Source organism: Pimephales promelas, chromosome 15, assembly GCF_988280905.1.
Source record: "Pimephales promelas chromosome 15, fPimPro1.hap1.1, whole genome shotgun sequence".
NCBI lineage: Eukaryota > Metazoa > Chordata > Actinopteri > Cypriniformes > Leuciscidae > Pimephales > Pimephales promelas.
Genome location: NC_142783.1, coordinates 16,563,611 through 16,587,925, shown reverse-complemented (window position 1 = coordinate 16,587,925; position 24,315 = coordinate 16,563,611). Strand labels below are relative to the sequence as shown.

At 36.4% G+C, this 24,315-nt stretch overlaps 2 protein-coding genes across 12 annotated transcripts; both read left to right on the top strand.

Annotated features, from left to right (window-relative positions):
* The first annotated feature begins 1,723 nt into the window (after positions 1 to 1,723).
* kcnk13a (potassium channel, subfamily K, member 13a) lies at positions 1,724 to 5,793 on the top strand. Its single transcript, XM_039671367.2, has 2 exons — positions 1,724 to 2,504; positions 4,143 to 5,793. Exons 1-2 carry the CDS (start codon positions 2,174 to 2,176, stop codon positions 5,042 to 5,044), a joined length of 1,233 nt encoding a protein of 410 aa, XP_039527301.2. The 5' UTR covers positions 1,724 to 2,173; the 3' UTR covers positions 5,045 to 5,793.
* Positions 5,794 to 10,947: 5,154 nt separating this feature from the next.
* hmbox1a (homeobox containing 1a) lies at positions 10,948 to 22,353 on the top strand. Of its 11 annotated transcripts, none has more exons than XM_089120239.1 (9): positions 10,948 to 11,198; positions 15,018 to 15,563; positions 17,372 to 17,457; positions 17,959 to 18,069; positions 18,825 to 18,981; positions 20,095 to 20,177; positions 20,284 to 20,379; positions 20,631 to 20,749; positions 21,046 to 22,353. In XM_089120239.1, exons 2-9 carry the CDS (start codon positions 15,019 to 15,021, stop codon positions 21,136 to 21,138), a joined length of 1,290 nt encoding a protein of 429 aa, XP_088976365.1. In that variant the 5' UTR covers positions 10,948 to 11,198; position 15,018; the 3' UTR covers positions 21,139 to 22,353. The 11 variants fall into 11 exon arrangements, with proteins under 11 accessions (XP_088976365.1, XP_039527331.1, XP_039527330.1 ...); XM_039671397.2 differs by having other exon boundaries at positions 20,628 to 20,749; positions 21,058 to 22,353; XM_039671396.2 differs by having other exon boundaries at positions 20,628 to 20,749.
* Positions 22,354 to 24,315: the final 1,962 nt, after the last annotated feature.

Here is a 24,315-nt window from a genome sequence, read left to right as displayed (position 1 = left end):
AATTCAGTATCATACTGTAGAAGTGTTGCATATTAGGGTTGATTCACTCATTTCAAGTTTCTAGAAATACATTTTAACTTCTCTCCCAAATTGTTTTATGTCCACTCTTCGGGGTTTAATGTGATCATTAAAAGACATTTGAGCGAATTTGTGGGTCGTTTAAAACTTTCTTGAGCGTCTGTTCGATTTTCAAGCATCTGGTTTGCCTGTGACGCAAGATGAACGAATGTTTCTGCGTTAGAAGACAGAGGAGTAATTTTTTTACTGGAATAATCAAAAAAGGATGGAAATTGGAGTGTAAGACGACGTATAAACGAACGTTCGTCTGAGTATACGATAAGTCGATCTTTTCTAGAGCTTAAGACCCCGATATACATCAAGCAAAATTGAAGAACGAACTGATGTGACTTCATCTCGAACAAAATCAGGCTCAGACGAACTTCGGGGGGGTTGGGAGTTCGAAACAGCTTGCCAAAGCAAAGATTTCGCTCCTGCTGGTGAACACCTTTGTACGACCATTGGTCTGTGGCGGTTACATGTTCGTATTGTGCACTGAGGCTCCGCCTTTTTTCCTCATAGAAATCTTTTCTTGTTCATTTGGCCTGTTCAGTCAGTCGAGATCAGACATCCATGAAAACAAAAACACTGGAGAGCTGCTTTATAGTAGAAAATAAAGATGTACTTCTGATGAAACGGCGGGACACTGACAATCTTTTTCATGTTTAATACGATAAAGCTGTTTGATTTTAAGCAATCTGTGACGTGACTTTCCTACAGTGCCGAATTGCAGAGCGTGTCCAAACATTGCAGAGCGTGAGCCATCTCAGCCAGCGTACTTGAGATTCCCAGTGACTGACGTGCTTTTTGGGCCAATACATAGCGTACTTTTATTTATTTTTTGTCTTAACGGCCCACAAAACATCGGCAGCCCATATGTTTTGTTTTGCAATATTGGAGGCGCTGAGTTGCTTCCAAATATAGCTTACTTATAGAAATTTGTTCAAAACGAATTATGAAGGTTTATTTTATTTTGCATTGCATTTGTTTTACAATATATATAGTGTAATTTAGACAGACACTGTAACTAAAAGAGGTTTGAAATTTTCTTGGTTCAATTTGCACACTGAATTGCACCAGATTGAAGAAATTTGATTTAAAAATGAATTAAACATTAAAATGCACATCATTTTCTTATGGGGACACGAAACCCCCTTAGCCTTATAGCAGGTAATTGTAATTTATCTACTACAAGTTACATTACATAGTTGCATTGTACAAATACATTTTATCTTTGTAGGATGATAGAAATATCCTTGAACGTTGTAGGTAGCATTTGAATGAACAATTTATTACAGATGATTCTTCAACTTGTAGCAAAAAACAAGCAGCAAAAACAGGAGAGAACACGATCACCCGCGGGACATTTAACAAAAAAATACCGCAAAATTCAGTGCGGTCAATATGGCCGAAATAGGTAAATATGTTCTTTTTTTTTTTTTTTTTTTTGCCTTACGTTTACGTAACTAATATGAAAAGCATTTTAAATGAAAATACAGACAATTTTAGGAAAAGTCAGGTACCAGCAGGATTTTATTATTTTTTTCAACAAAGTTATTGTAGATATAAAATTCAAAATGGTCAAAATGACCGTTGTGGCCGTGTTCAAATGGCTTGCCGTATGCGTCGAGGCTCCGATAGTTTCGTGCAATCAGGGAACGTGTACTACTTCTTGTGAGGTTTAAATTGAGCCAGAAGCAATTACTAAAGTAGGTTAAGCTTATGCAAAAAATAATGTAGGCTACTTGTAAACATTTATTTTAAAATATATTTCATAACTCACGCATGCAACCACTTGATGGACAGTGACTGAAGTGGATTGAAACAAGATACGAAACATCGTTTTCTATGAGACCCAATGAGATGCATCACATGAGATGAGCTGAACTACCAGATCCACCCACAATCTCATCTAGCTATCAGGATTTCTGCCACTGCTTCCATTGTCAGAGGATGGAATGAGCATCTCTCACCATCATTGCGCTTATGCAGCACATTTATTGTACATGCAGCCCAAGAATAATGGAAGACGAAGTTTCTTACAGTTGCATGTACACCAACGTAAAGTGTAAGATGTGGAGACTTTATTATCAGTCCTGTCCAGCAGTATCACATAATGGCATGTAGAGGCGCGTGCTGTTGTGGTCCTGCTAATGAAGATAATGCCAGGTTCTTAATGTTGCTGCTCCTCATCATCCTCTACCTCCTGTGCGGAGCCGCGGTGTTTTCCGCCCTGGAGCATCCCAAGGAGAAACAGGCGAAGGAAAGGTGGGCTCAGAGGTTTGAGCTTTTCAGCCAAAAGTACAATCTTAACAAAAGTGATCTGGAGAAGTTCTTGAGACATTATGAAGAGGCGAACATTGCTGGAATACGGGTGGACACCCTCAGACCACGCTGGGATTTTACTGGAGCCTTTTATTTTGTCGGTACTGTCGTTTCCACCATCGGTAAGAATGATTAAAGCATAAACATATATCATGACTTCAGTATATGTAGGCTATTCGTAAATTTAGGTTATTTTAGATATATTGTATATAGCCTAGCTTCACAATAATGGTTTATATTAACAATGTATTTACTCTGTGTGTGTGTGTGTGTGTGTTGTCATACATTTTAATATGTTGAACATTTCTTATAGTCTAAAGTCGTCGTCCCCCCCCCCCCCCGCCATAATATAAGTGCCATTTGAAATTTTCTTCTAGAAAGATCATTTTTATCAAGCTTTATAATATCACTATAAATTCACTTAAATGGCAATGAAGATTAGCCTACCTATTATTTGTAATTTAAGTGAAATTACTGAACTTACATATACAAATAAATAAAATAAATAAAAATTATCATTCTAGAAGAAAATTTCAAATGGCACTTAAAGGCTTTTGCATCTGAACTCTTCCATATAGTTTGAGGACATGGTGACCTTATGTCCAAAATCTGTTTTTAGCTGTCCATGAATGAATGAATGAATGAATAGTATGTCAGTGAATCCACAAACACAAAAAAGATAAATGTATAATTTATTATTTACAAGTCAGCCACATAAATGGTGGTTACAGTTTACATTAGTGTTATGTTGTTGTGTTTTATTTATGTTTATTTATTTGTGGAGATACTTGTGATTACAATTATATTTTTTATTATTAAAAAATACAATTCATTAAATGTAGTTTAAATATATTTGAAACATGCATGAACACTAATATAAAGTGTTGCAAACTGTTACCTTGAGCAGCAGGAGAGATGTTAGACTATTGATGCAGTTAATGCTAATGCTAGCTATTAATGTAAAGTTATTGCTTAGACTACAGGCTAGTTGATATTATAACAGATTTTGAAGTGAATATGTTGGGCTGAGCCTGAAATTTTGCAGCTTTTAAAACCCTTGCTCCTGCATGGTAAAGTATCAGACCTGACCCCACAAGAACTGAGATTTATAAATGATTGTTACATGAAGTCAGTCGAAAATATTTCCTCCTTCTTTTTCTATACAACTTACAATTCCAAGTTGGAAAATATTGACATTATCTTTCCTAACTTTTAATTCTGTTTATCTGCATTGAACACTACAGGCGATGTAATAAAAGATGTCTTTACACAGATTTCCCAGTTTCCCTTGCCTGGATTCCTAACTAATTCCAAGAAAAATTTCCAAAAGGGAATCCACAACCTCACAATTTCCAAACGATGAAGACCTTTGTATTGTCTTGCTATTGGACACATTGTGTTTATCTAATTGTTGCTGTTTAGTTTGGTTTAATTTGCTTTCTCATGAAGCACCTTGAGCTGAGGATGTGAATGTGCTTGTCTTCACAATGTCCTCCTTAATGGTGGCTTTTATGTGAGGTGGGGGAGGAGGCATTTATGAGAATAATAATGCAATCCACTTGTTTTTTGCATTTCAATCATCGTGACATGGGAAAGGTGGGAGATGTTTCGAGATCTGTCACCAATAGCAACACTTTCTTGAGGACAAAGAAAATAGTTGGTGGCGATTCAGCTCAATAAACAGCCAGTGGCAGATGTGGTTTCTTCAGTTATACAGTGTGGGTATAACTTAACATTTCTTCCTCTTGTATTTCCCACAGGGTTTGGAATGACCACACCAGCCACAGTCGGAGGTAAAATCTTCCTGATCTTTTATGGCCTCATCGGCTGCGCAGCCACCATTTTATTTTTCAATCTGTTCTTGGAAAGAATAATAACCGTGTTGGCTTTTGTGCTCAAGTCCTGCTATGAAGTCCAACGGCGACGCAAAGGAGTTTTACCTCACGACGGCAGGCGAGACTCGAGCAACGCGGGGCTAGATCGTGAAGACAGTCTTGCAGGATGGAAGCCCTCGGTGTATTGTGTGATGTTGATTCTTTGCGTGGCAGCAATGATCATTTCATGTTGCGCTTCAGCCATGTACTCCTCAATCGAGGGATGGGGATACTTGGATTCGCTGTACTTCTGCTTTGTGGCGTTCAGCACCATTGGTTTCGGGGATATGGTCAGCAGTCAGCGAGCAAGATACGAGAACCAGAGCGTCTACCGAATCGCCAATTTTCTCTTTATTCTAATGGGCGTTTGCTGCATTTACTCGCTGTTCAACGTCATCTCCATTGTTATCAAACAGGTGCTCAACTGGCTCCTGAAAAAGCTTAAGATACATTGCCGTCACTGCCCCTGGAGGCCTCTCCGGCCCCGTAGGAACGTGGTCATGCCGGGCCACCTCCGAACACGTGTTCGCAACATATCCATAGACACGGATGCGGTGAATGATAGCGAGACGGATGGACGCAGGATGTCAGGAGAGATGATCTCCATGAGAGACTTCCTGGCGGCTAATAAGGTGAACTTGGCCATCATGCAGAAACAACTCTCTGAGACGGCCAACGGCCATCCGCGGCCATGCGGCTCAACAAACAGGCACAATGGATTCTCTGGTGGGGTCGGAGCCCTGGGCATAATGAATAATAGGCTTGCAGAAACCAGCGCGGACAGATAAATATTACTTTTACGTACAAACTATCACAATGGCTTCATGAAAAAGCCAGATTGCACTGCCCATAGTTTAGCTATATTGTTACTTTCATAACACAGATGTAGGCTTGTACAGTCTCTAATACGTGTTGAATGCTGTAGCTGAAATATCCATTGCTGCTCTTTAAGGTAAAGAAGATGTAGAACTGAAGCTCAGGTCTGATTGAGGTGCTGGGAGAGGCTTTGCTGCACCATATTTTTACTCAAAATTTTTTGGTTAAACTTTATTTTAAGGTGTCCGTGTTACTGTGTAATTATACATTTAAGTGCTGAGTAATATTAAACGAGTACATGTACTTAATATAGGGTTTGGGGTTTGGAACAGAGGTCGGTTTAGGGTTAGCGTGTAATTATGCATAATTTATAGTTATTATACATGTAACAAGGACAATAAATAAAGTGTTAACACTTTTTTTTGTAAAGTTTAATCTGTTTGTTTTTTTACTTATTTTTATTTATTTTTTTTCCAAACTAACACTTTGTGCCTATATACCGTAAAAATAAAAATGCACATATGCCATGCTGGTAGATCTACAGTGGAGTCTACAACGTCTAATCAATAAAGTCTGAGACCACTATAGGGTGAATATTTTGGATTATTTTTCATAAATAAATACATATTAAATTATGAGCATTAGAGCATTTTGTTAACATCTGACTATCTGTTCTGTGCAGTCACATGATCAGTGTCACAAATTTACTAATTTGATTAGTGACAGAAATTGTCCTGAATCTTAAGTATTAATTGTATTACACATACCCTTCATAAGTTTGGTGTCAATCATTTTTTTATTATTATTATTATTATGGAGAGAAGTTAATACTTTATTCAGCATGGATGCATTCAGTTCATCAAAACTAACAGTAAAGAAATGTATGTTATAACAATATTTCTTTTTTTTTTTAATCTTCATGAACTAAAAAGGTTCTTTTCGACTTTTTTTTCTTATCAAAGAATCCTAAAATATAGTTTTCAACATTGATAATAATAAGAAATGTTTCTTACACTACAAATCAGTATATTAAAATGATTTCTGAAGGATCATGTGACACCAAAGACTGGAGTAATGATGCTGAAAATTCTTTAACAATATTACTGTTTTTTTTTTTTTTTTAAATGAAATAAATGCAGCCGTTGAGCATAAGTGAAAATCTTAATGACCATGTTGTATACAGTATATACACTGTAAAAAGAAAAGTCATACTTAATAAACTTGTCTAAGTCGTTTAAACTTAAATTACATCAAACTGACTTTTAAACAAAAAGTTGAATCTTGTGTAAGTTATAGAAAAATAGAGTAGAAGTAGAAAATTGCTTAACTTATTTAGGAGTTAAAGCAATGTAAAAACGTATGTTGTCATAATTTTTTTTCCTTTTTTTTAACAGTGTATAAAATATATTTTTAGTGTGGTCTCAGACTTTTTTTTAGCTTCTGGATGGAGCATTTCTTTTAGGGTAAATAAACCAAGTGATAAGGTGATGCAAATTACATTCATCCACCAGTAGCTTACTGTCCTCTTCACTGTGCAGATATGCAGATGGATCAGGCATGAGGAATAAGGTGCGATTATGAGAGCCAGACAGTTCGCATGCCATCTGCTTCATGATGTTGTAGACTACTGCAGATACTTCAGAGTGAGTGTCTAACAGCTGTAAAAAATTCATGACTCAGAAGACTATTGATTGCTTGAATTGCTTATCAGGTATTTCAGATCAACTGAAATGTATCAGAAGTGCACTGAATGAACCCAACAATGTCGTTTTGAATTGTTCATGAATATGTGCAATGCCGAAATGGGTATGATGCAGGACATCAGATCATTTTCTCCAGCACTTTGTATCTTGAACTTTGAAACCTGCTCACTTTATATTGAGATGAATGACTGTAAAGGTGTAATGCATGAGAAATTATAATAAAATATTGCCAGTTTTGCTGGGAAACCTTGTACATGTGTGTGTGTTTAATTTTTTTATTTAGCCTTAATTGTATTTCTCCTTGTAATTATTTGGAAATAATTCCGGTTGTTATATATGACATTCAGCGTTCACATTACCTGTGGCAACTCGTCCCTCAGTCTATGGCAAGCCGTTTTAACTTTTATTCATTTCCAGGATACGAATTCTTGATATCAAGAATTACATTTTTTGATATCAAGAATTCAATTGTTGATATCAAAAATTTAATTCTTGATATCAAAACTGAATTCTTGATATCAACAATTGTATTTTCACTGGTGAAATGTCACCATAGGCTGTCATTCAAAACCAATTGTTGATATCAAGAATTGATTTCTTACTAGTTGAAATTCCAATTTCACATATAACATATCATACAATTATTACTAGTAAAAACCTTTATTTTTGATATCAAGAATCCAATTGTTACTAGTTGAAATGTCTATTCTTGCTACTAGTAACAATCTTCATTTTTGATATCAATAATTCACTTTTTTTACTAATGACAATGTTAATTTCTGATAACATGAATGTGATTATTACTAGTAAGAAAGCCATTTTAGATATCTAAATTAATATTGATATCAGAAATAAATGTTCAGTAATTTTTAGTACCAATTGAATTGTTGATATCAAGAATAGACATTTCAACTAGTGGCAATTTAATTATTGATATCAGGAATTCACATTTTTACTAGTAACAATGTAATTATTGATATCAAAAATTATATTTCTAGTAAAAATTCTTGATAACAACAATATATTTTGAATGGCATCCTATGGTGACATTTCACTAGTGAAAATACAATTACAGATATCAGCAATTAAATTATTGATATTAAAAAAAAGTAATTGTTGACATCAAGAATTGAATTGTTGATATCAAGAATTCATATCCTGGAAATGAATAAAAGTTAAAACGGATTGCCATACTCAGTCCCCCATCGCATAACTGAAACTGGCACTGCTCTCTCGCCTCGCTCTCTCTGTCTCGTCACATACCCCATCTTGTATCTCAGTTATTGACTGTACCTGAGACTGTACCTCATCTTTATTAATAATTTTACTGAAATATTGTTGTGGTGTTTATTTTGTAGACCGGTTGTTTTGTACATTGTAGGGGCTATTTTTACTTAACAGAAGGATTAAGAAAATATACATACAAAAAAAAAAATAAATCTAATCATTTCAACACAGACCGATTTTTCATGTCCATGTATTTATTTATTTTGTGATTGACAATGCTTATACCGTCTGTTGGATGTATGAGCAAGAAAGTGAGATGAATAGGCTTATGTTGAGCAAATCAATAAGTCATAATGAAGACTTGAGTTTCTTTCACCCTGTGACTGAGCTGCAGCCTGGCCTACGTGAAGACCCATTTCTTTAGGTTGGTTGGACATTAGATTAAATCAGGCAGTGATGACACGATCAAAACTGAGCAAGAAGCAGAATTCCACAAAACCATAAAACAAGGCACTCTCTCTCTCATTGTGGCACCAGCAAGTCTGAGCGTATGGCTGCTACTCCTCCATGGACGATTGCATCAAGGAAAGCCATATTACAAGCCAACACATTGTCAACTTTAGGCACTTAACCGACTCTCCAGACATTCACAAGGGAAAGCATGAGATGATTGAGACAAAGGGGCCAGTTTTGCCATTTTTTGTATATATATATATATTATATATATACTGTATATATTATACTATATTTTCTATATCTTATTATTTTACAGGGTGAAAGTTAAGGCTAAATAGGCTAACTTTTAATAAGACAGAGAGCTAAAACAGACTCTTTGAACCTTTAAATGGCACAATCTGCTTTTACATATCAAAAAGCATCAGATCATTCCAAAATGATGCTAAGAGGTTTTGTAATCAAATACAATTCCATTGAATAATTCTATAGACCATTTCACAAGATGTAAAAAACACTGGTCCAGAAACACTTCCTGTTTCAGTTTGTAACTGTTTTCTTTATTTCACATGTAAAGAAAACATCTTTGCTTGTTTAACTTTTTGATTCAATTTTAAATGTTCTGTTGGTTGTTTTTTATCCCAGCTTTTATGTAGTGTTAAAAAACTGAAACAGGAAGTGCTTCTGGACCAGTGTTGTTTACATCTTGTGAAATGGTCTAAATTATGGCCATTTTGCCATGCCATTTTGAGTATTGAATATTTGTGATGATTAGTAGCTATGTGTGTGAAGGCTAATTCATTTCCCAAATGTTAAAATCAATCAAGTCAGATTGAAAACGTATCATATTCCCTATATAGAAATTCTGACTAAATACTCTGCAACTGATCTGCACGATTCATTTGATCAGCCTATTAAACAGTGATCCGATTATGACAAAATAGAATGATTACTTCAGTCACGACAAGACGTGAAATAATCACGTTGGTCCACTTTGAAAAACGTGTAGATGTCACGGTTTAACCCCCTCAAACGTGAAACTTACGTTAACACATCCCAGTCATATATGTTGACCTAAACGTATAAGTTTCACGTTTGAGGAGGTTAAACCGTGACATCTACACGTTTTCCAAAGTGGACCAACGTGATTATTTCACGTCTTGTCGTGATACCGGGTTGGTTAAGTACAATAAATTGGGGAAAGCAAATTGATGATTGAATGAGTTTTAATGGACCCACTGCTCAGTAGCAATCAGCTAAATCAGCCTAACAGTCCTGCTTACACCTATGCCTACATATCTTAGTGACATGTGTTTGCACAAGTATGATCGACTCATTTGTTATTCTATTATTTGATTTTAAAACAGGCACATACATAAAGTCCAAGCTCCAAATACGCTTTTTTCAATGAATATAGGCTACCATTTATTAAACAAACTCACTGCCATAGCCTTATAGCTAACCGTAAATGTTTTCTCTTCTTAATATATAAAATTGTATTAAAATTAACAACAATGTGACAACTTGCCCCAACAAAAATCTGCCCTGAATGATTTTTTTTTTTAATAAAACATACATTTTACCCAAATGTAGCCTACTAAAATAAGACGATATTGTACATTTAGTTGTGCATTATCCCGACATCATTTACAAAATTTACTGAACTAATTTTTTGAATCCAAAATATGAAAACACTCATTTGACTAACTAGACTTTAAACTGGGATATTTTTTGTGACAACTAGCCCCGCTGTCCCCTATGGCGTAAATCGCATACAGAAAGTTAGGCCTATAGTTTCCACCATAACTATTTGTTGTTGTTTTTTATTACTATAAAAATGAAATAGATATTTTAAAAGATGTATACAGTGCTCGAGAAAAATCTCATGTCGTATACATCGTAGCCTATTATTACATCGTTCATCGTATTATTATTTTCAAGTGCCAATAACTGTGGTAGGTCAATTCATGGTGATTGCTGTAAATGCCCACTAGAGGACGCCATGATGTTAAAAAAAACCATAAGATCCTTTTTGCAGGTGAAAAAAAAAAAGTGATTTCAAGTAGCCTACAATCAAACATAGGATAGCCTAAATTTTTATATTTTAGTTTATTTTGTTTATAGGACATATTCTCCCAAAATTTTATATATATATGAAAAAAAAAAGAAACACTCACGTAAATTCCATCAGATATATATACCATATACCACATGGAACAATTAATTTAGACTCCAGAGGATGCATATTTTTGAAAAACGATTACCTAATTTACAAAAAACATATTTCAGAAAATAGAATGGAAAATTATAAGCAGTAAATCCCACATTCTGTCGTCATGGGTTTATTGAATAAAAAAGTCAGAAATAGCGTTGTTGTTCATGCATGCAGCATTGGTGAAAAATGATCGAGGATAAAACTGTACCATATTCCACTGGATTTGTAGTCCGGCGCTCGGCAAAATCCCACTGAATGTCACTTTCCCGCCCGCCGAGATGAACTACAACTCCCATGAAACCACCGCAGCGTTTCTGTTAATATCAATATGGCTTCTGTCAGTCAGACAAAGGCGAATCAGTTTTTGCCTTGAAATGAAATCAAATTAGGGAAAGGTAGCGGGAGAGTCGGACATCGTCCTATTTGGCTGGTTCATGTCTGGCGACGAGGATTACAAGGGACGGAAACACTGTCAGTTGAGTTGAATAAATGCTGTGGTGCACGGAGGCCCCGCACGCGCACAATCAGGTAAGTCTGAGATGCCAAATTATAAGAAAGGCGTCATTTGTTACATCTGTCTGCAGACATGAAACATGCATTGACGTGCAAATGACACCCGGGGGTAAACGAGTTCGGTTCGACCGCTGGTCCGCATCGCATCCGAAGTCACATCTGCTCTCATTCTGTGGTGGGATAGGGGTTTAGAAAAGATATGCTTGCAACTGTGCAACAACTGACACTGTGTTGACATTGGTGTGTTGTGTTGATGCTTGCCTCGTTTAATAAATCATGACTATTATTATATATTTATGTATTGCATATTATTATAATTGTTGTTGTTATTATATTTTGTGGTTTAACAAGGTGTTGCCAGGATCTTATCATTAGGTGCATGTTGGGTTTAGGATAGGCTACGAATGGTTCGATAGTTCATGCAGTGATTTTTTTATTCATTTTTTTAATTGCAGTGGTTTTTAATTAAGTGACACTCTTTAGACCTCACAAATTCAAAGTTGGCCAATGTTTTCTTATAGATTACTGTATGTGAATAAATGTATATCTTTTCTGTGTGTATGCAATATACAATTAATCCAAAACACTCGTAATTGTTATTTTTGTCTCGAAATTAAATAGCTTAATTTATTTGCTAAAAAATAATCCAAAGTAATTTATTGTAAAGGCTTCACAATACATTATACATTACATCAACTTGGATTATTTTTTTTTTATTTACCAACCCAACATACTACAACTGCAGATCAAGTTAAAATATGGAATATGGTTTTAGTATTTGAAACTTCAGCATCCATTTAACAATAAGCAAAGTCAGTGTGGATGATACTCTAGTCTTACTGTGGTCCATTCACCGTTCTTATATCTTACTTCCGGACAGTTTGCATTTTCTCTGGCTGAGCATCTTTCTGGACTCATGGACCCATCAACTCCATATTTCTTTTTTAGTACGTGCAGCTTGCTTGTGAGACACCCCTTTTTATGGCATATAACTTTATTTTCTCAGAGTGCCCAATTTGGCCTCACAATGCAAATAATGTGGGGTAAAGTTTATAAAATAAGTTTATATGAGGTTTAATTTGCATAGTATAGCATAGAATAGGGGTTATATTAGTGCACATTATAAGCCCACCTGACAACATGTTTATGGATTATAATTACAGATTATATTTTTTTTTTATTTAACAAAATATTTACGCAGCTGAAACTGGAAAACATTGAATGACAACTCAGACAGCTTTATTATATGCAGTTCAAGTTTTGTGTGACTTAAATTTTCATCTAATTTCTTCTGTAGATGCTTATTCATATTCATATGTTTATAAATATAATTTTAATTGTTGAACCAGTGGGCATCGGGTACTTCAGTCTCTGGATGGGCTGTATTTTCATTGATCAGTGGGCATCTAATAGTTACTATAACCACAAGTTACATGTGAAACAAATGGGCTGTAAAAAGTGTTTAATATTGTGGAGACGTAAAGCGAGATTTGGGATATTTTGGATGCCGTTCTGATATAGAAACCAATGCATATGGACTAAATCAACTTTGATCTTGAGCTGCTGCAAAACAGATGAGTTTGCCTCCGCACTATAGTTTCATAACTATAATCGGTAACACTTTATTTTACAGTGTCCTTGTTACACATCTTACATGTAGTTACTCTAGTAATAACTATAAATTATTATGCATAATTACACACAGCTAACCCTAATCCTATAGTAAGTACATGTTGTTAATTAATATAACTCAGTACTTAATGCATAATTACACTGTAACACAGACAGTGTAACCCAAATCTATAGACACTTTTATGCTTTCATGCCAGATTAGAACATGTATATGCAAATAAAAGAAACAAACTTCCGAGAGCATTAAAACATTAAAATTGCATGCACACCAGTAGCCTTGCATTTAATGCTTGATATCAAGATTGCATCTTTCTTGATTGTTATTGTAGTGTAGTGATGCATTTTTCATTATTAAATATTTATTTGTTCTTTTTTCTACACAACTGCACGTGTGCAGGCCAGTTAACTGAGTTGGTTTGTCATCAAGTGACAGTTTAATCTCAGTAGAAGTGGTTGTGCGTGCCTGGGGTTGGACACGTCTCCATATGGGCGATTCTGTTTCCTCTATCATTGTGGTTTATCGCCTATAGCTTGGCAGAGATTACTAAACTAGATTTGATGTGCAAGGTGAAACCTTTACATTTGGGATGTTTTTTTGAATTCCCATAAGACATTTTGTCATCCTGAAAATATATATACACTGCACACACACTGTAAAAATGAATATGCTTTATCTAATCAAAACAAAATGTGGCAACAGATTACAAGCAATATTATTAATTAAATTTAACAAATTAGAATTGAGTAATAATTATTCAAATTAATTCCTTAAAAGTTAACCATTTAAAATGAGTAAAACGTACAACAACCACCAAAAAACATAAATTTAAGTCACCATTATGGTGATCAGTGTTTGTTTGTTTTAAAATGACGGTTTTCTCCTTCAGTGATTCTGCTTGTTAACATCAGGTGTCTTCAATGTTGGCAATAAAAAATAAAGAGTTCTTAATTCATCTTTGACGTCTGTCTGTTAGTGAGATGTTTTTGTTAAATTTTTTGGTGTAAAGTTTACTCACTTTAAATAGTTATCTTTTAAGGAATAATTTGATTAATAATTGCTCAATTCTAATTTGTTAAATTTAATGAATAATATTACTTGTAATCTGTTGCCACAATTCTATTGATTAGATAAAGCATATTCATTTTTACAGTGCACATTAATGGAACAATAAGAGACCATTTTATGACTTTTACGTTGTTCGGCTTCTACCACTTTGTTACAGGGTTAATGTATTGTTCTTTTGGAGATGCATTAAAATTGGACTGATCTAATACCGAATGAATCCTCAACAACTCCTGGATGGATGTATTGTTGTTTTTGCTGATTTGCTGTATCTGATGCCTCTGGATAATTAAAGCGTTTGAAGCTTTTTAAAGGGTGCTTGGGTGAGCAGAAATCTTTTTTTTATTCATTTTATGCAGCGCAGACACCAGGAGACAGTCGTACTCATCAGCAGAATTTATTCTTGAAGAACATGTCGCAGGGAAGTTGAAATCTTCATTTTGTTAAAAGGAGCCTCACCGTTTTCTCGTTGACTTGATTGCATTATACTGAGCCATATGGAATGCATATTGCATTGGCACGAGTTTTGCATTTGCAGCGTCATAAGTTGTAGCTTCCTTTCAAAACTCAGACAATGACCAAATGAATTGAAATACAATGTGTTACGGGATTACAATTCAGCAAAGCATGTGTGTGTGTCAGTCAGCCTGGCATTGAGAGGACTATTCTCAGACAAATGCCTTTATGGAGATTCATCCTCAGCGTTTTTTACTGAAAGTAGGTTGGCCGCCTCAGATGGAATTTTTCTTGGCAGTTTTCCCTAAAGTTAACCTCCTTCCCCCTCCTCACGTGTTCCAGCTTTCTGCTGTTTAAAGTCTATTAAAAATTCTGTGGTAATGCATGCAGTGTCTTTGCCTTGACCTCAGACAGGCTCCGCACTTCTGTTGCAATGATTGGTCGATAAAGGTGTGGTGACTTTGACATTTTCTTGGAAAAATAGCACTTTAGTTAGAGCTCATGCGCATGCGGCCCCTGCTACACCACCTCCGCTGCATTTCTTAGACGAAAGCATTGTTTTTTTTTAGTCTAGGCTGTATTATTATGACTTTTATTCACTGTGCAGGCAGCCATGTGTTGTGTTTTATCCTTTCCTCCGACATCAATTCTCTAATGCCGCAGCTCTCTCTTTCTCTTGGCAGAATGTCCCATTATACAGATGAGCCTCGTTTTACCATTGAGCAGATCGACTTGCTGCAGCGGCTACGTCGAAGCGGCATGACAAAGCAAGAGATCTTGCACGCCCTGGAAACCCTTGACCGGCTGGACCGCGAGCACGTGGAGAAGTTCGGCTACCGGCACGCCCATGGCGGAAGCGCGACGGCCATAGTCAACCACGGCAACAGCAGCAACGCCACCACCTCTTCCAACCCCTGCACTACCTCCACTAACAACCTCACAGCCTCTTCTTCAACGACCTCTACGGCCACACAGACCGGTTACCGTGGCAATGGCCTCTCACCATCTCCTAGCAACAGCTATAACACTTCCCCGCCCCCGACGGTCCCCACCCCCATGCCGGTAGTAGCACCCGTGGTCCAAAATGGACGGGACGGCCTTGCCGCTATGCCTAACGGGAAGCTCTCCCCGCCCCGCTTCACTGTCAGCAACACCTCCTCGAGAGCCTTTGCGTTCGAGCATCCGGATGAAGAAGTGGACATCGATGACAGAGTCGAGGAGCTCATGAGGTCAGTGGGATACTCTCTGGATAGGTCATAGACTCATGAGGTGGAAAGTGAGGTCAAGATTTAGAAACGAGTGCTGGTTCTTATGAGAATTATTAATTCCCTTAGGAACATTTTTTCTGGTTGCATTCAGATAAGTCGCCCTTGTTGACGTGACTTTGTGGTGGACCTTTATTTTGGTGGCGCTGAGAACACCAGAGCATAAGCACACAGTGCTCGCATTCTCTGTGTTCATCTGTTTAACAGTCCTGTCTACTACGTTAAGACATAGAAAGTAGACAGTATATGAAAAGGTATCAGCGTATGCCGTGTGGTTAAAGGAGAACTCTGGCGCAAAATGAACCTTTGGTCTAATAAAACATCGGTACCTACCTAGTCAATCGTTTTCTGGTATTTGTTTTCATGATAATCGAATGTAAAGACTATTTTGAGCCTTGTTAGTGGTATTAACTGGTGATTTCTTTTTACTTATTCTATGCCCCATTTACTAGCGTTATACGCTAAACAGTTTTTTGAGATAAAACTCTTTATATTCGATTATCATGAAAACAAATCTCAGAGAACGGTTGACTAGGTACCAATGTTTTATTAGACCAAACAAAGGTTCATTTTGCGCCGGAGTTCTCCTTTAACGTCCAGTGTTGTTAGCTGAGCAGAAATACATAAGCATTTTTCTCTTGGTCCCCTCAAAGTTGCGTTGGATTTTCTCCTTAGCATATAGGTTAAGTGGTTCCTCTATCACTGTTTTCCATGTTCGTAGAGTTAGTTTTGTTTACACAGCTTTTTTTAAATGCCGGATGCTGTTGTTTTTAATGTACGTGTGATCAATCAGCGTACACTAATATCACTGGTAGTTTCTATAGTGCTGGTTTAGACCCTACTCTGAAGTAGGAGTTAAATTAGTTCCTTCAAAAGTAGTTCCTAGAACTAAAATCGTTCCTAGTTTCCTGCGGTGCGAATAAGTCAAAATCCAGGTTCATCCGCCAATAGTTCTAGAAACTATGAAAAGTTCCTCCGGTGCGAAAGCCCTTATTCAGAACCTGTTGTCATTTAAAAATGTTAATCTTGAAAAAGAAAAACTGAATAGTGCAACATAATACACAGTAAAAAAAGAAGAAGAAGAAGAAAGCAGTGTAGTCCAAATTATGAACAGTTGACTAATGTATGGTAATTTTACATGAATCACAAGTGAACTTATCAGGCTAAAATGACCAATACTGAATCTGACTCACTCATTAACTTAGCTCATATCTGAACTGAAACTGTATTATTTGTGGTTTGTAAGACTTGAATTAGTTTTATTAATACTGACGGGTTGTTCAAATGACAACATAGTTAAAGTCGGCATGAAACAGAAGTTGCGATAAACCTTTTCTTCTGTATTCAGTGATCGTATATTTGAGTGAAACGGCTTCTTGAACAAGAAAAAATGTAGGGCGGGACTTTATTATGCCTAACGGTAATCGGATTGGATCATGTGATTTGCTATTACTGAGATCTAATGTGAGTGACAAAATTGTCCCTGCGCTGCGTGACTGTCCTCGCCCCAATAAACAGAGAAGTGATTCAATTGAGAGAATAATTATGAATAGATTACAATAGTAAATACTGAAATATTCCATAAAAATGTGAAAGTTCATGGTGACTTTGATACACATTTGGGACATTTTTGTTGTAATAAATGGTGGTTTCAAAATTTTACCATAGCATTACCAATAGTATTGTGGTTTTTCATTTGAAAAGTCTCAGACTCAGTGTGTCATTTTTTAGTCTCAGTGTCTCTGTCTCTCTCTCTCTCTCTTTTATTGTAGAATGGACAGTGCTATAATTAAAGAAGAGATTAAAGCATTCTTGGGAAATCGGCGAATATCACAGGCCGTAGTTGCCCAAGTTACAGGTTAGTGTGTTTTGCCTTTTTGTTGTCCAAATTGAAAAACTAATATTTTGTGATTTATTGTATGACTTGCATTGGATTTGTTACTTTGTGTAATGAAGAGCGCTTTTGAGAGCATTTAAAGCACACCATGACATTTTTTGTTATGAAGAAATGTTAAGTATATCGTATGACTGCCTTTTTCTTTTTTTTTTAAAGGGGGTTAGTTCTCCCAAAAATGAAAACTCTATTACTCACCCTTTTGTTGTTCCAAACCTGTATGAGCTTCTTTCTTTTGTTGTGTTGAACTAAAAAAGAAGATATTTTGAATTTGAAGAATGTTGTAACCAGACAGTTGACAGCACTCAATAGCTACCGACAACTGTCTGGTAACCAACATTTCCAACAGCAATTTTTTGGGGGTTAACTATCCCTTTATGGTTGTGGGATTTGTCAAGTCTGGCCTTAGGAGAGACATATGCAAGTCAGATTGTGCCCTTCCATGCTGTGTGTCTTTCTCTGCAGGTATCAGTCAGAGCCGGATCTCTCATTGGCTGCTCCAGCAGGGCTCAGACCTCAGCGAGCAGAAGAAAAGGGCCTTCTACCGCTGGTACCAACTAGAGAAAACTACACCTGGTAATATGCCCAATGTCTGTCTAACATTTCTATCATTCATTTGAACATTTCTGTCATTCATTTTAACTTTAACTCTAAACATACCCCCAAAATTAAAAATATATATATTGGGTAATAAAAATGTTCCAGGAACATATCCTATTTGAGATATGTTTAGTTTAATGAATTGATTGTGTGCATGTTAATCTTCTCTATTTACATTACCTCTCATATGGAAGCTTGTTTCCATCACAGATAAGATTATTTTTTTAATGTAATTGTTTTTTTTTTTATCTTGCAATTCTGACTTTTTTCTAGTAATTGCGACCTTACATCTCAGAGTTCTGACTTTTTTCACAATTGCGAGTTTATATCTCGCAATTCTGACTATTTTCTTGCTATTACGAGTATTTATCTTCGCAATTCAGACTTTGTTTCTTCACAATTCAGACTTTTTTGACACAATTGCATGCAATAAAGTCCAATTCCATGGAAAGAAAGACTGACTTTATTTGGCATGTGATATAAACTTTATAACACGCAAAAATAGAAAAAAAGTCAGAATTGCAACATGTATATACTGTCCGTAGCCATCATCGAATGGTCATCTAAAAATAATCATTAAAAACACTAATAAAAACACAAAAACACCCTTTTCTTTTTATCAGTTGCCTTCAGCCACAGGCTTTAGTCTACCAGAAAGTCTGTCCTCAGAAGCACAGACTGTTTCCCTTATGACACTTCATCTGAGATTACATGTCATGTTTGTGCCCCAGGTGCAACACTAGCGATGCGACCCACCCCGATGGCCCTGGAGGACATTGTGGAGTGGCGTCAAACACCCCCTCCCATTAGCAGCACCCAGGGCAGCTTCCGTCTGCGGCGCGGAAGCCGCTTCACCTGGAGGAAAGAGTGTCTGGCGGTAATGGAGAGGTGAGAGGATTTGGTAAATTGTGTGAATGGTCAGGACAGATTATAGTGGGTTGTCCCATGAAAGAACATTTTTGTAGGTTTTATTTTGTGGCACTTATAAGGTTACAGTAAGGTTCCATTTGTTAACATTAGTTAACTACATTAGTTAACATGACCTAACAATGAAAACTATTTCCAAAGCATCTGTTCAACATACTGATCTACTCATATACTGTTAAAAAATGAAAAGTTCTATTGATTTAATATTATTCAATGGACTTGAGCTAACATGAACTTACAATAAACAGTTGTCCTTTTCATTCAAAGATTAATAAATGCTGTAACAAATAAATTTGCTTATTGTTAATTTAATTTTCAGTTAATTTTCATTAATTAATATTAACTAATGGAAACTTATTGTTGTGTTACCATATTTTTTTTTTTTTGTTTTAGCATATAACAGTCCAGTTAGACATTACCATTTTTTTTTTACAAAAGGTCATGAAAATTCTTAACAAATTAATTGAAAGGTAATTTCTACAAATATTCCCTTGTCAGAATTTATTGTTCACACGTTGTTTACTATGAAAAAGGTGGTAACAGGATTAAACAACAAACAATTTGTACAGAAATTAAATTTAATAAATTTATAAACACACTATTGTATATGATTGTTAATTTGTTTGTTTATAGTTAGCAAATGTAAATTTTTACCATTTGAAATGTTAATATATATATATATATATATATATATATAAATTTACATTCATTTTAAAGTATTGTTCATTGCTAGTTCCATGATACCCAGTGCACTAAGGTTAATGAACTTTTTTTATTTCAATTAGTTAATCTTTTACTAATAATTAACTTGTTAAATAAAACACAGCATGTTGTACATATAGTATGTTTTCTTTACTAGTATCAAGAAATGTGAAATTTCACAGGAATTGGTATTGACTACTGAAATGTTGATATTGTGACAAACGTAAAACGTAGTCAACCTAAATCTAAAAGTAGGTTATCTAATCTAGTTTAAAGAGACATAATGCAAGCTTATATTTAAAGCCATATAATGTGTCAATTGCATGATAATTTCATCTTATCTGCCTTTGCTGTCTTATATATTTGCATAAGTTATTTCAACGACAACCAGTACCCCGATGAAGCCAAACGAGAGGAAATTGCCAACGCCTGCAATGCAGTAATTCAAAAACCAGGTAGGATGTTTAAACACAGCCCCCATAAAGAAGATGAATGCATGTGCATATGCTTGTTATCGAGGCCCCAGACATTATTGATGAGCTCTGCTGTGATTTGATTAAGGGAAGAAGCTTTCAGATCTTGAGAGGGTCACGTCTCTGAAAGTTTACAACTGGTTTGCCAACAGACGGAAGGAAATTAAGAGAAGAGCCAACATAGGTAATGTTGAAGCCCTCTGGGGACAGACAAAGCTCAAATTACACGCAACGATGCATTTTGAATATGGACAATGTAATTATTTCCATTGCATTGCTATCACCATGCTGCAGCTGTCTCATTCAAAATGTGCAATCATCAGAAATATTGAATTTACAAAAAAAATCGCCTCTCAGAAAACGCCGTTCCATCATGTTGGGTACATCCTAATGGGCGCAGATATGTTATGGCAAGGTCTGTTTTTTTCTAAGAAGCAGCAATCCTGGAGAGTCATGGGATTGATGTCCAAAGCCCAGGAGGACATTCCAACAGCGATGAGATCGATGGAAATGACTACGGTGAGCAAGTAGCTGCCGACCAAGTTTTGGGAATGGTAAGGGAGTTTTTTCAAATATATCAACCATCCCAACATGATGTAGCTAGAATGGCCTACATTTGAATAACAAATTGGCTTTTTTTAATTGAATTAAAATGGCCAATACCTGTTAATAATTATTGTCATGTTATCACTTTTGAGATTTGCTGAAGATTACATTGAAGATTACATTTCTGAAGTTTTATTAAGTTATCAGCGTTTAATCTCTAACAACCGATGTTACAAATATGTTGCCAATATACTGTGGTTTGTATGAACAATTTCATGCTCCTTTGTCTTTTAATGACACAAAGTCATTCAAACAGGTTTTCGGGGGAAAATCAGAGGGCTTCAGACCAATCTCTGGTTCTCTACTCCCTTATAGGACGACAACGCCGGCCCAATAGAACACCAGGACCCCATAGCTCTGGCAGTGGAGATGGCCGCTGTCAATCACAGCATCCTGGCTCTGGCGAGGCAGGGAGGAGCTGCCAGTGACATCAAGACAGAGGTGCTGGATGACGAGTGAGAATCTTCCCTTCGTCGTGGAGCGCGGGAGGGAAGCCGAAGGAGAAATGTGGGGTTACGAAAGTAAAGCCACAAAGTTGGTGCGTGAACTGTGATTGAGGAATATGGCCAGGTCGTGGATGACCAAAGTGAATGCGGAGACTGTTAACCCAACATTCCCTCCTTCCACCTCCCTCCTACATGTGACGCCTCAATAGTCTTTTCGTTAATACCGTTTTCCTACGCGCGGCAGGTCGGGGAGGCCCTGCGTTTAAACTGTAGGTGGAACTTCATGTGACATATCACCCTGCCATATCCCATACTTGGATAGTGAATTTCGTCTCTCAGTTTTCCTTCTTTCAGGAAGTCTTCTTTGCAGGATATAAGAGGTCAGTATCATAAATGTTCACTGCCTCAGCCTCTCCAGGGAAAGTGTGTTGGGAAGCATATTCTCTCTCACTTCTTAACTTATTTCTTTATCTACGTGCAGTCCAGATTGGTGAAGTTGCATTTTCAACTTGTTCACTTGTCACCAGGGTCCAAAATTAATACTCGCCGACTACCAAATGCGTACCAGCGGCTTTGCCAAGTAAATAGAACAAACTTACTGGGCAGTTGTTCAGAACTGTAACATAGTTTGGAGATGATTAAAATTACATGTGTGACCCGTCCTGGCAAAATGAGTTGGAAGGCTAATTACGAGCTACTGGCTAAACAAGTGAAATATGTACATTTTGGTTGAATTTGTGGTTTTCACAAAAATTAGTTCATTAAGTAGTCTAGTCTAGTCTATTGATCCCGATGGTCCAAATAGCAATTAAACATCTAAAATGATCTTTATTTGTAGGTTTTCTCTGCTCATTCTCGACTACTAGCTCTTCACCTCAACACAAGTTCTGAATGAATAGGCTGAATGTGTGGCCTGCAAAATGTAAAAAATTCTAAATCAGCTCTAGATGAAGCGCAATACAATTGTATAGAACACAAGGGATCTTAAGATGCGGTTTTTCTAAGTGTTTTAAAAGTTTTGAAATTGAAATAACATTATTTTAAAAGTTATTTTAACTCCATACATCATCTTAATAATGGCTAAAATGCTACAAAAAACAAACAAACAGTGTGATACACAGTGCATCAGCCAAAGATGTCTTTCTGAATATTTATATTGCCATTGTAGTGATCGTGTTTAAACAAGATGAATTTAAATACGCAACTTCTCTGGAAAAGGTTTCATCATACAAAATGTCTTACAGCCAAAGTGTAGCATGCTAATTGAAGCATCATCACTACAATATCTAAACCAAAGATATCTATATAAAAGCTAGATATCTCGTCCGCGCTGCTGGCCAGTGGAGGTCGACGTCAGCACCTGGCGGCCATCTTGTCACAGGCAGCTCACTCACTGGTAACATTGTTTTAATGGTGCATGTACTTTTTAAATCACCGTAACTTGCTCAATTTTCTACCGATTTTCAAACGGTCTGGTTTGCTATAAACGGCAGAGATGTAGTTATGATACTGCATACTTACGAATAATAAGTGTATAAATAAATAATCATCCAGAATTATAGCCGCGTTAATAACGTTTGTAAGAAACCAAACCGTTTGTACATCCGTCAAGATTTCAACGAGATAAGAGTATTTCTTACATCAGATACCACAGAGCCCGCCAGAAAGCCTGTCTGTGACAAGATGGCCGCCGGTTATGACGATAAATACTCCGCCGTGAGACATCTAGCCTTTATATAGATATCTATGATCTAAACTACAAGCAAAATAATTATAAAAACATACTTAAAAATCAGTTGTCGGACGATTAATCGTAACTCATATCTAAACATTGAAATATTGTTTTTATTGCATTTTCTTGAACACTTACACAACAATGTACATCACATGTCTGTAACATCAAATATAATGTACAAAAACAAAACAAACAAACAAACAAAACTCATATCTAAACATATTACATGTCTTAAGTGCTAAGCGTTAAGCTTTTTCGGTCAACGACTATTTTTCTGTTGCTATTTGCGCGCTGTTTGTCACTAATATGCAGAAAAAGAACTAAATTATTGAACTATAACTGAGAATTCAGAATTAAATATTTATTTCCATGAAATTTGGCGAAACGTTAATTCTGGACCCTGGTTGTCACATTAGAAACTGCATAGGACTGTAGGCTATAGTTGCATACCATAACCGGCCTGCTGGCTTCAGCGATTATGTATTGCACTTTTAATTACTGGCGGCAGCTTGTTTATGTTTCTGCCGCTACACAACTGTGCATCTCTGCAGGGAGGCATCGAGGGCCGCCTGGAAACTGAAGCCTTCTCGTGAAGATTGTGCCATTTATATTTCAGCATTAGCAGACTAGAAAATCAGTTGGGCTCTTCTGCAGGCCTCTCTAAAAGCAATCAGACAACAGCCGTTTATTTGAACGTATATAACCTCAAAGTGTTCTACTCGGCCAATAACTGTGCAAACGTTTCAGCGGCGCACGGCTGGAAAATGTTGTAGCATTGGGAATTTTTTTTGTCTCAGCGAATGGGAAAACACTTGACAATCAGGATGACAACGTTCCAACACAAAAACCTGTTGGTGTTTGCCCCCGTGTCCAAATATGGGGTTTCTCTGGAAAGTGATGATTACTCCTCTCCATGGGGATTGATAAGAGTTAGTTCCCGAAATGAAAGTGGATTTGACCACTCTAATAAAAATCCCATGTAATTGCTTGTTTTTCTTTTTTAATAATCATAAAATGTCACTTTAAGGGGGAGGGTTACGGTGCTTTGGGTTCTTTACCCCCAACATACATTTCCCCCCCCCCCTTTTATCTGGTACTGTTTCAAAGAAAGATAAGAGGGATGGACTACTTCAGGTTATTTTCATTTGTGCTTCAGAATTATGGTGCTTGTTTAAAAAAAAAAAAAAAGGAAAGGAGATACTAACCACAGGCCCTTTCCTTCCTTTTACTGTCTTTCTTCTTTGCCTTTTAGGAAGCTGCTTTCTGTGTGTAATGCATATCATTGCAGTCACAAATAAGCTTTTTTAAGACTTTAAATAGCTATCAGATGACA

Excerpts from the sequence above, each read along its gene's own strand:
- hmbox1a (XM_039671375.2), top strand. The coding sequence starts at position 15,019 with ATGTCCCATTATACAGATGAGCCTCGTTTTACCATTGAGCAGATCGAC. Across the intron at positions 18,070-18,824 it reads ACTAGAGAAAACTACACCTG|GTGCAACACTAGCGATGCGA; the intron begins GTAATATGCCCA and ends TTTGTGCCCCAG. Across the intron at positions 20,178-20,283 it reads TGCAGTAATTCAAAAACCAG|GGAAGAAGCTTTCAGATCTT; the intron begins GTAGGATGTTTA and ends GATTTGATTAAG.
- kcnk13a (XM_039671367.2), top strand. The coding sequence starts at position 2,174 with ATGGCATGTAGAGGCGCGTGCTGTTGTGGTCCTGCTAATGAAGATAAT. Across the intron at positions 2,505-4,142 it reads TACTGTCGTTTCCACCATCG|GGTTTGGAATGACCACACCA; the intron begins GTAAGAATGATT and ends TATTTCCCACAG.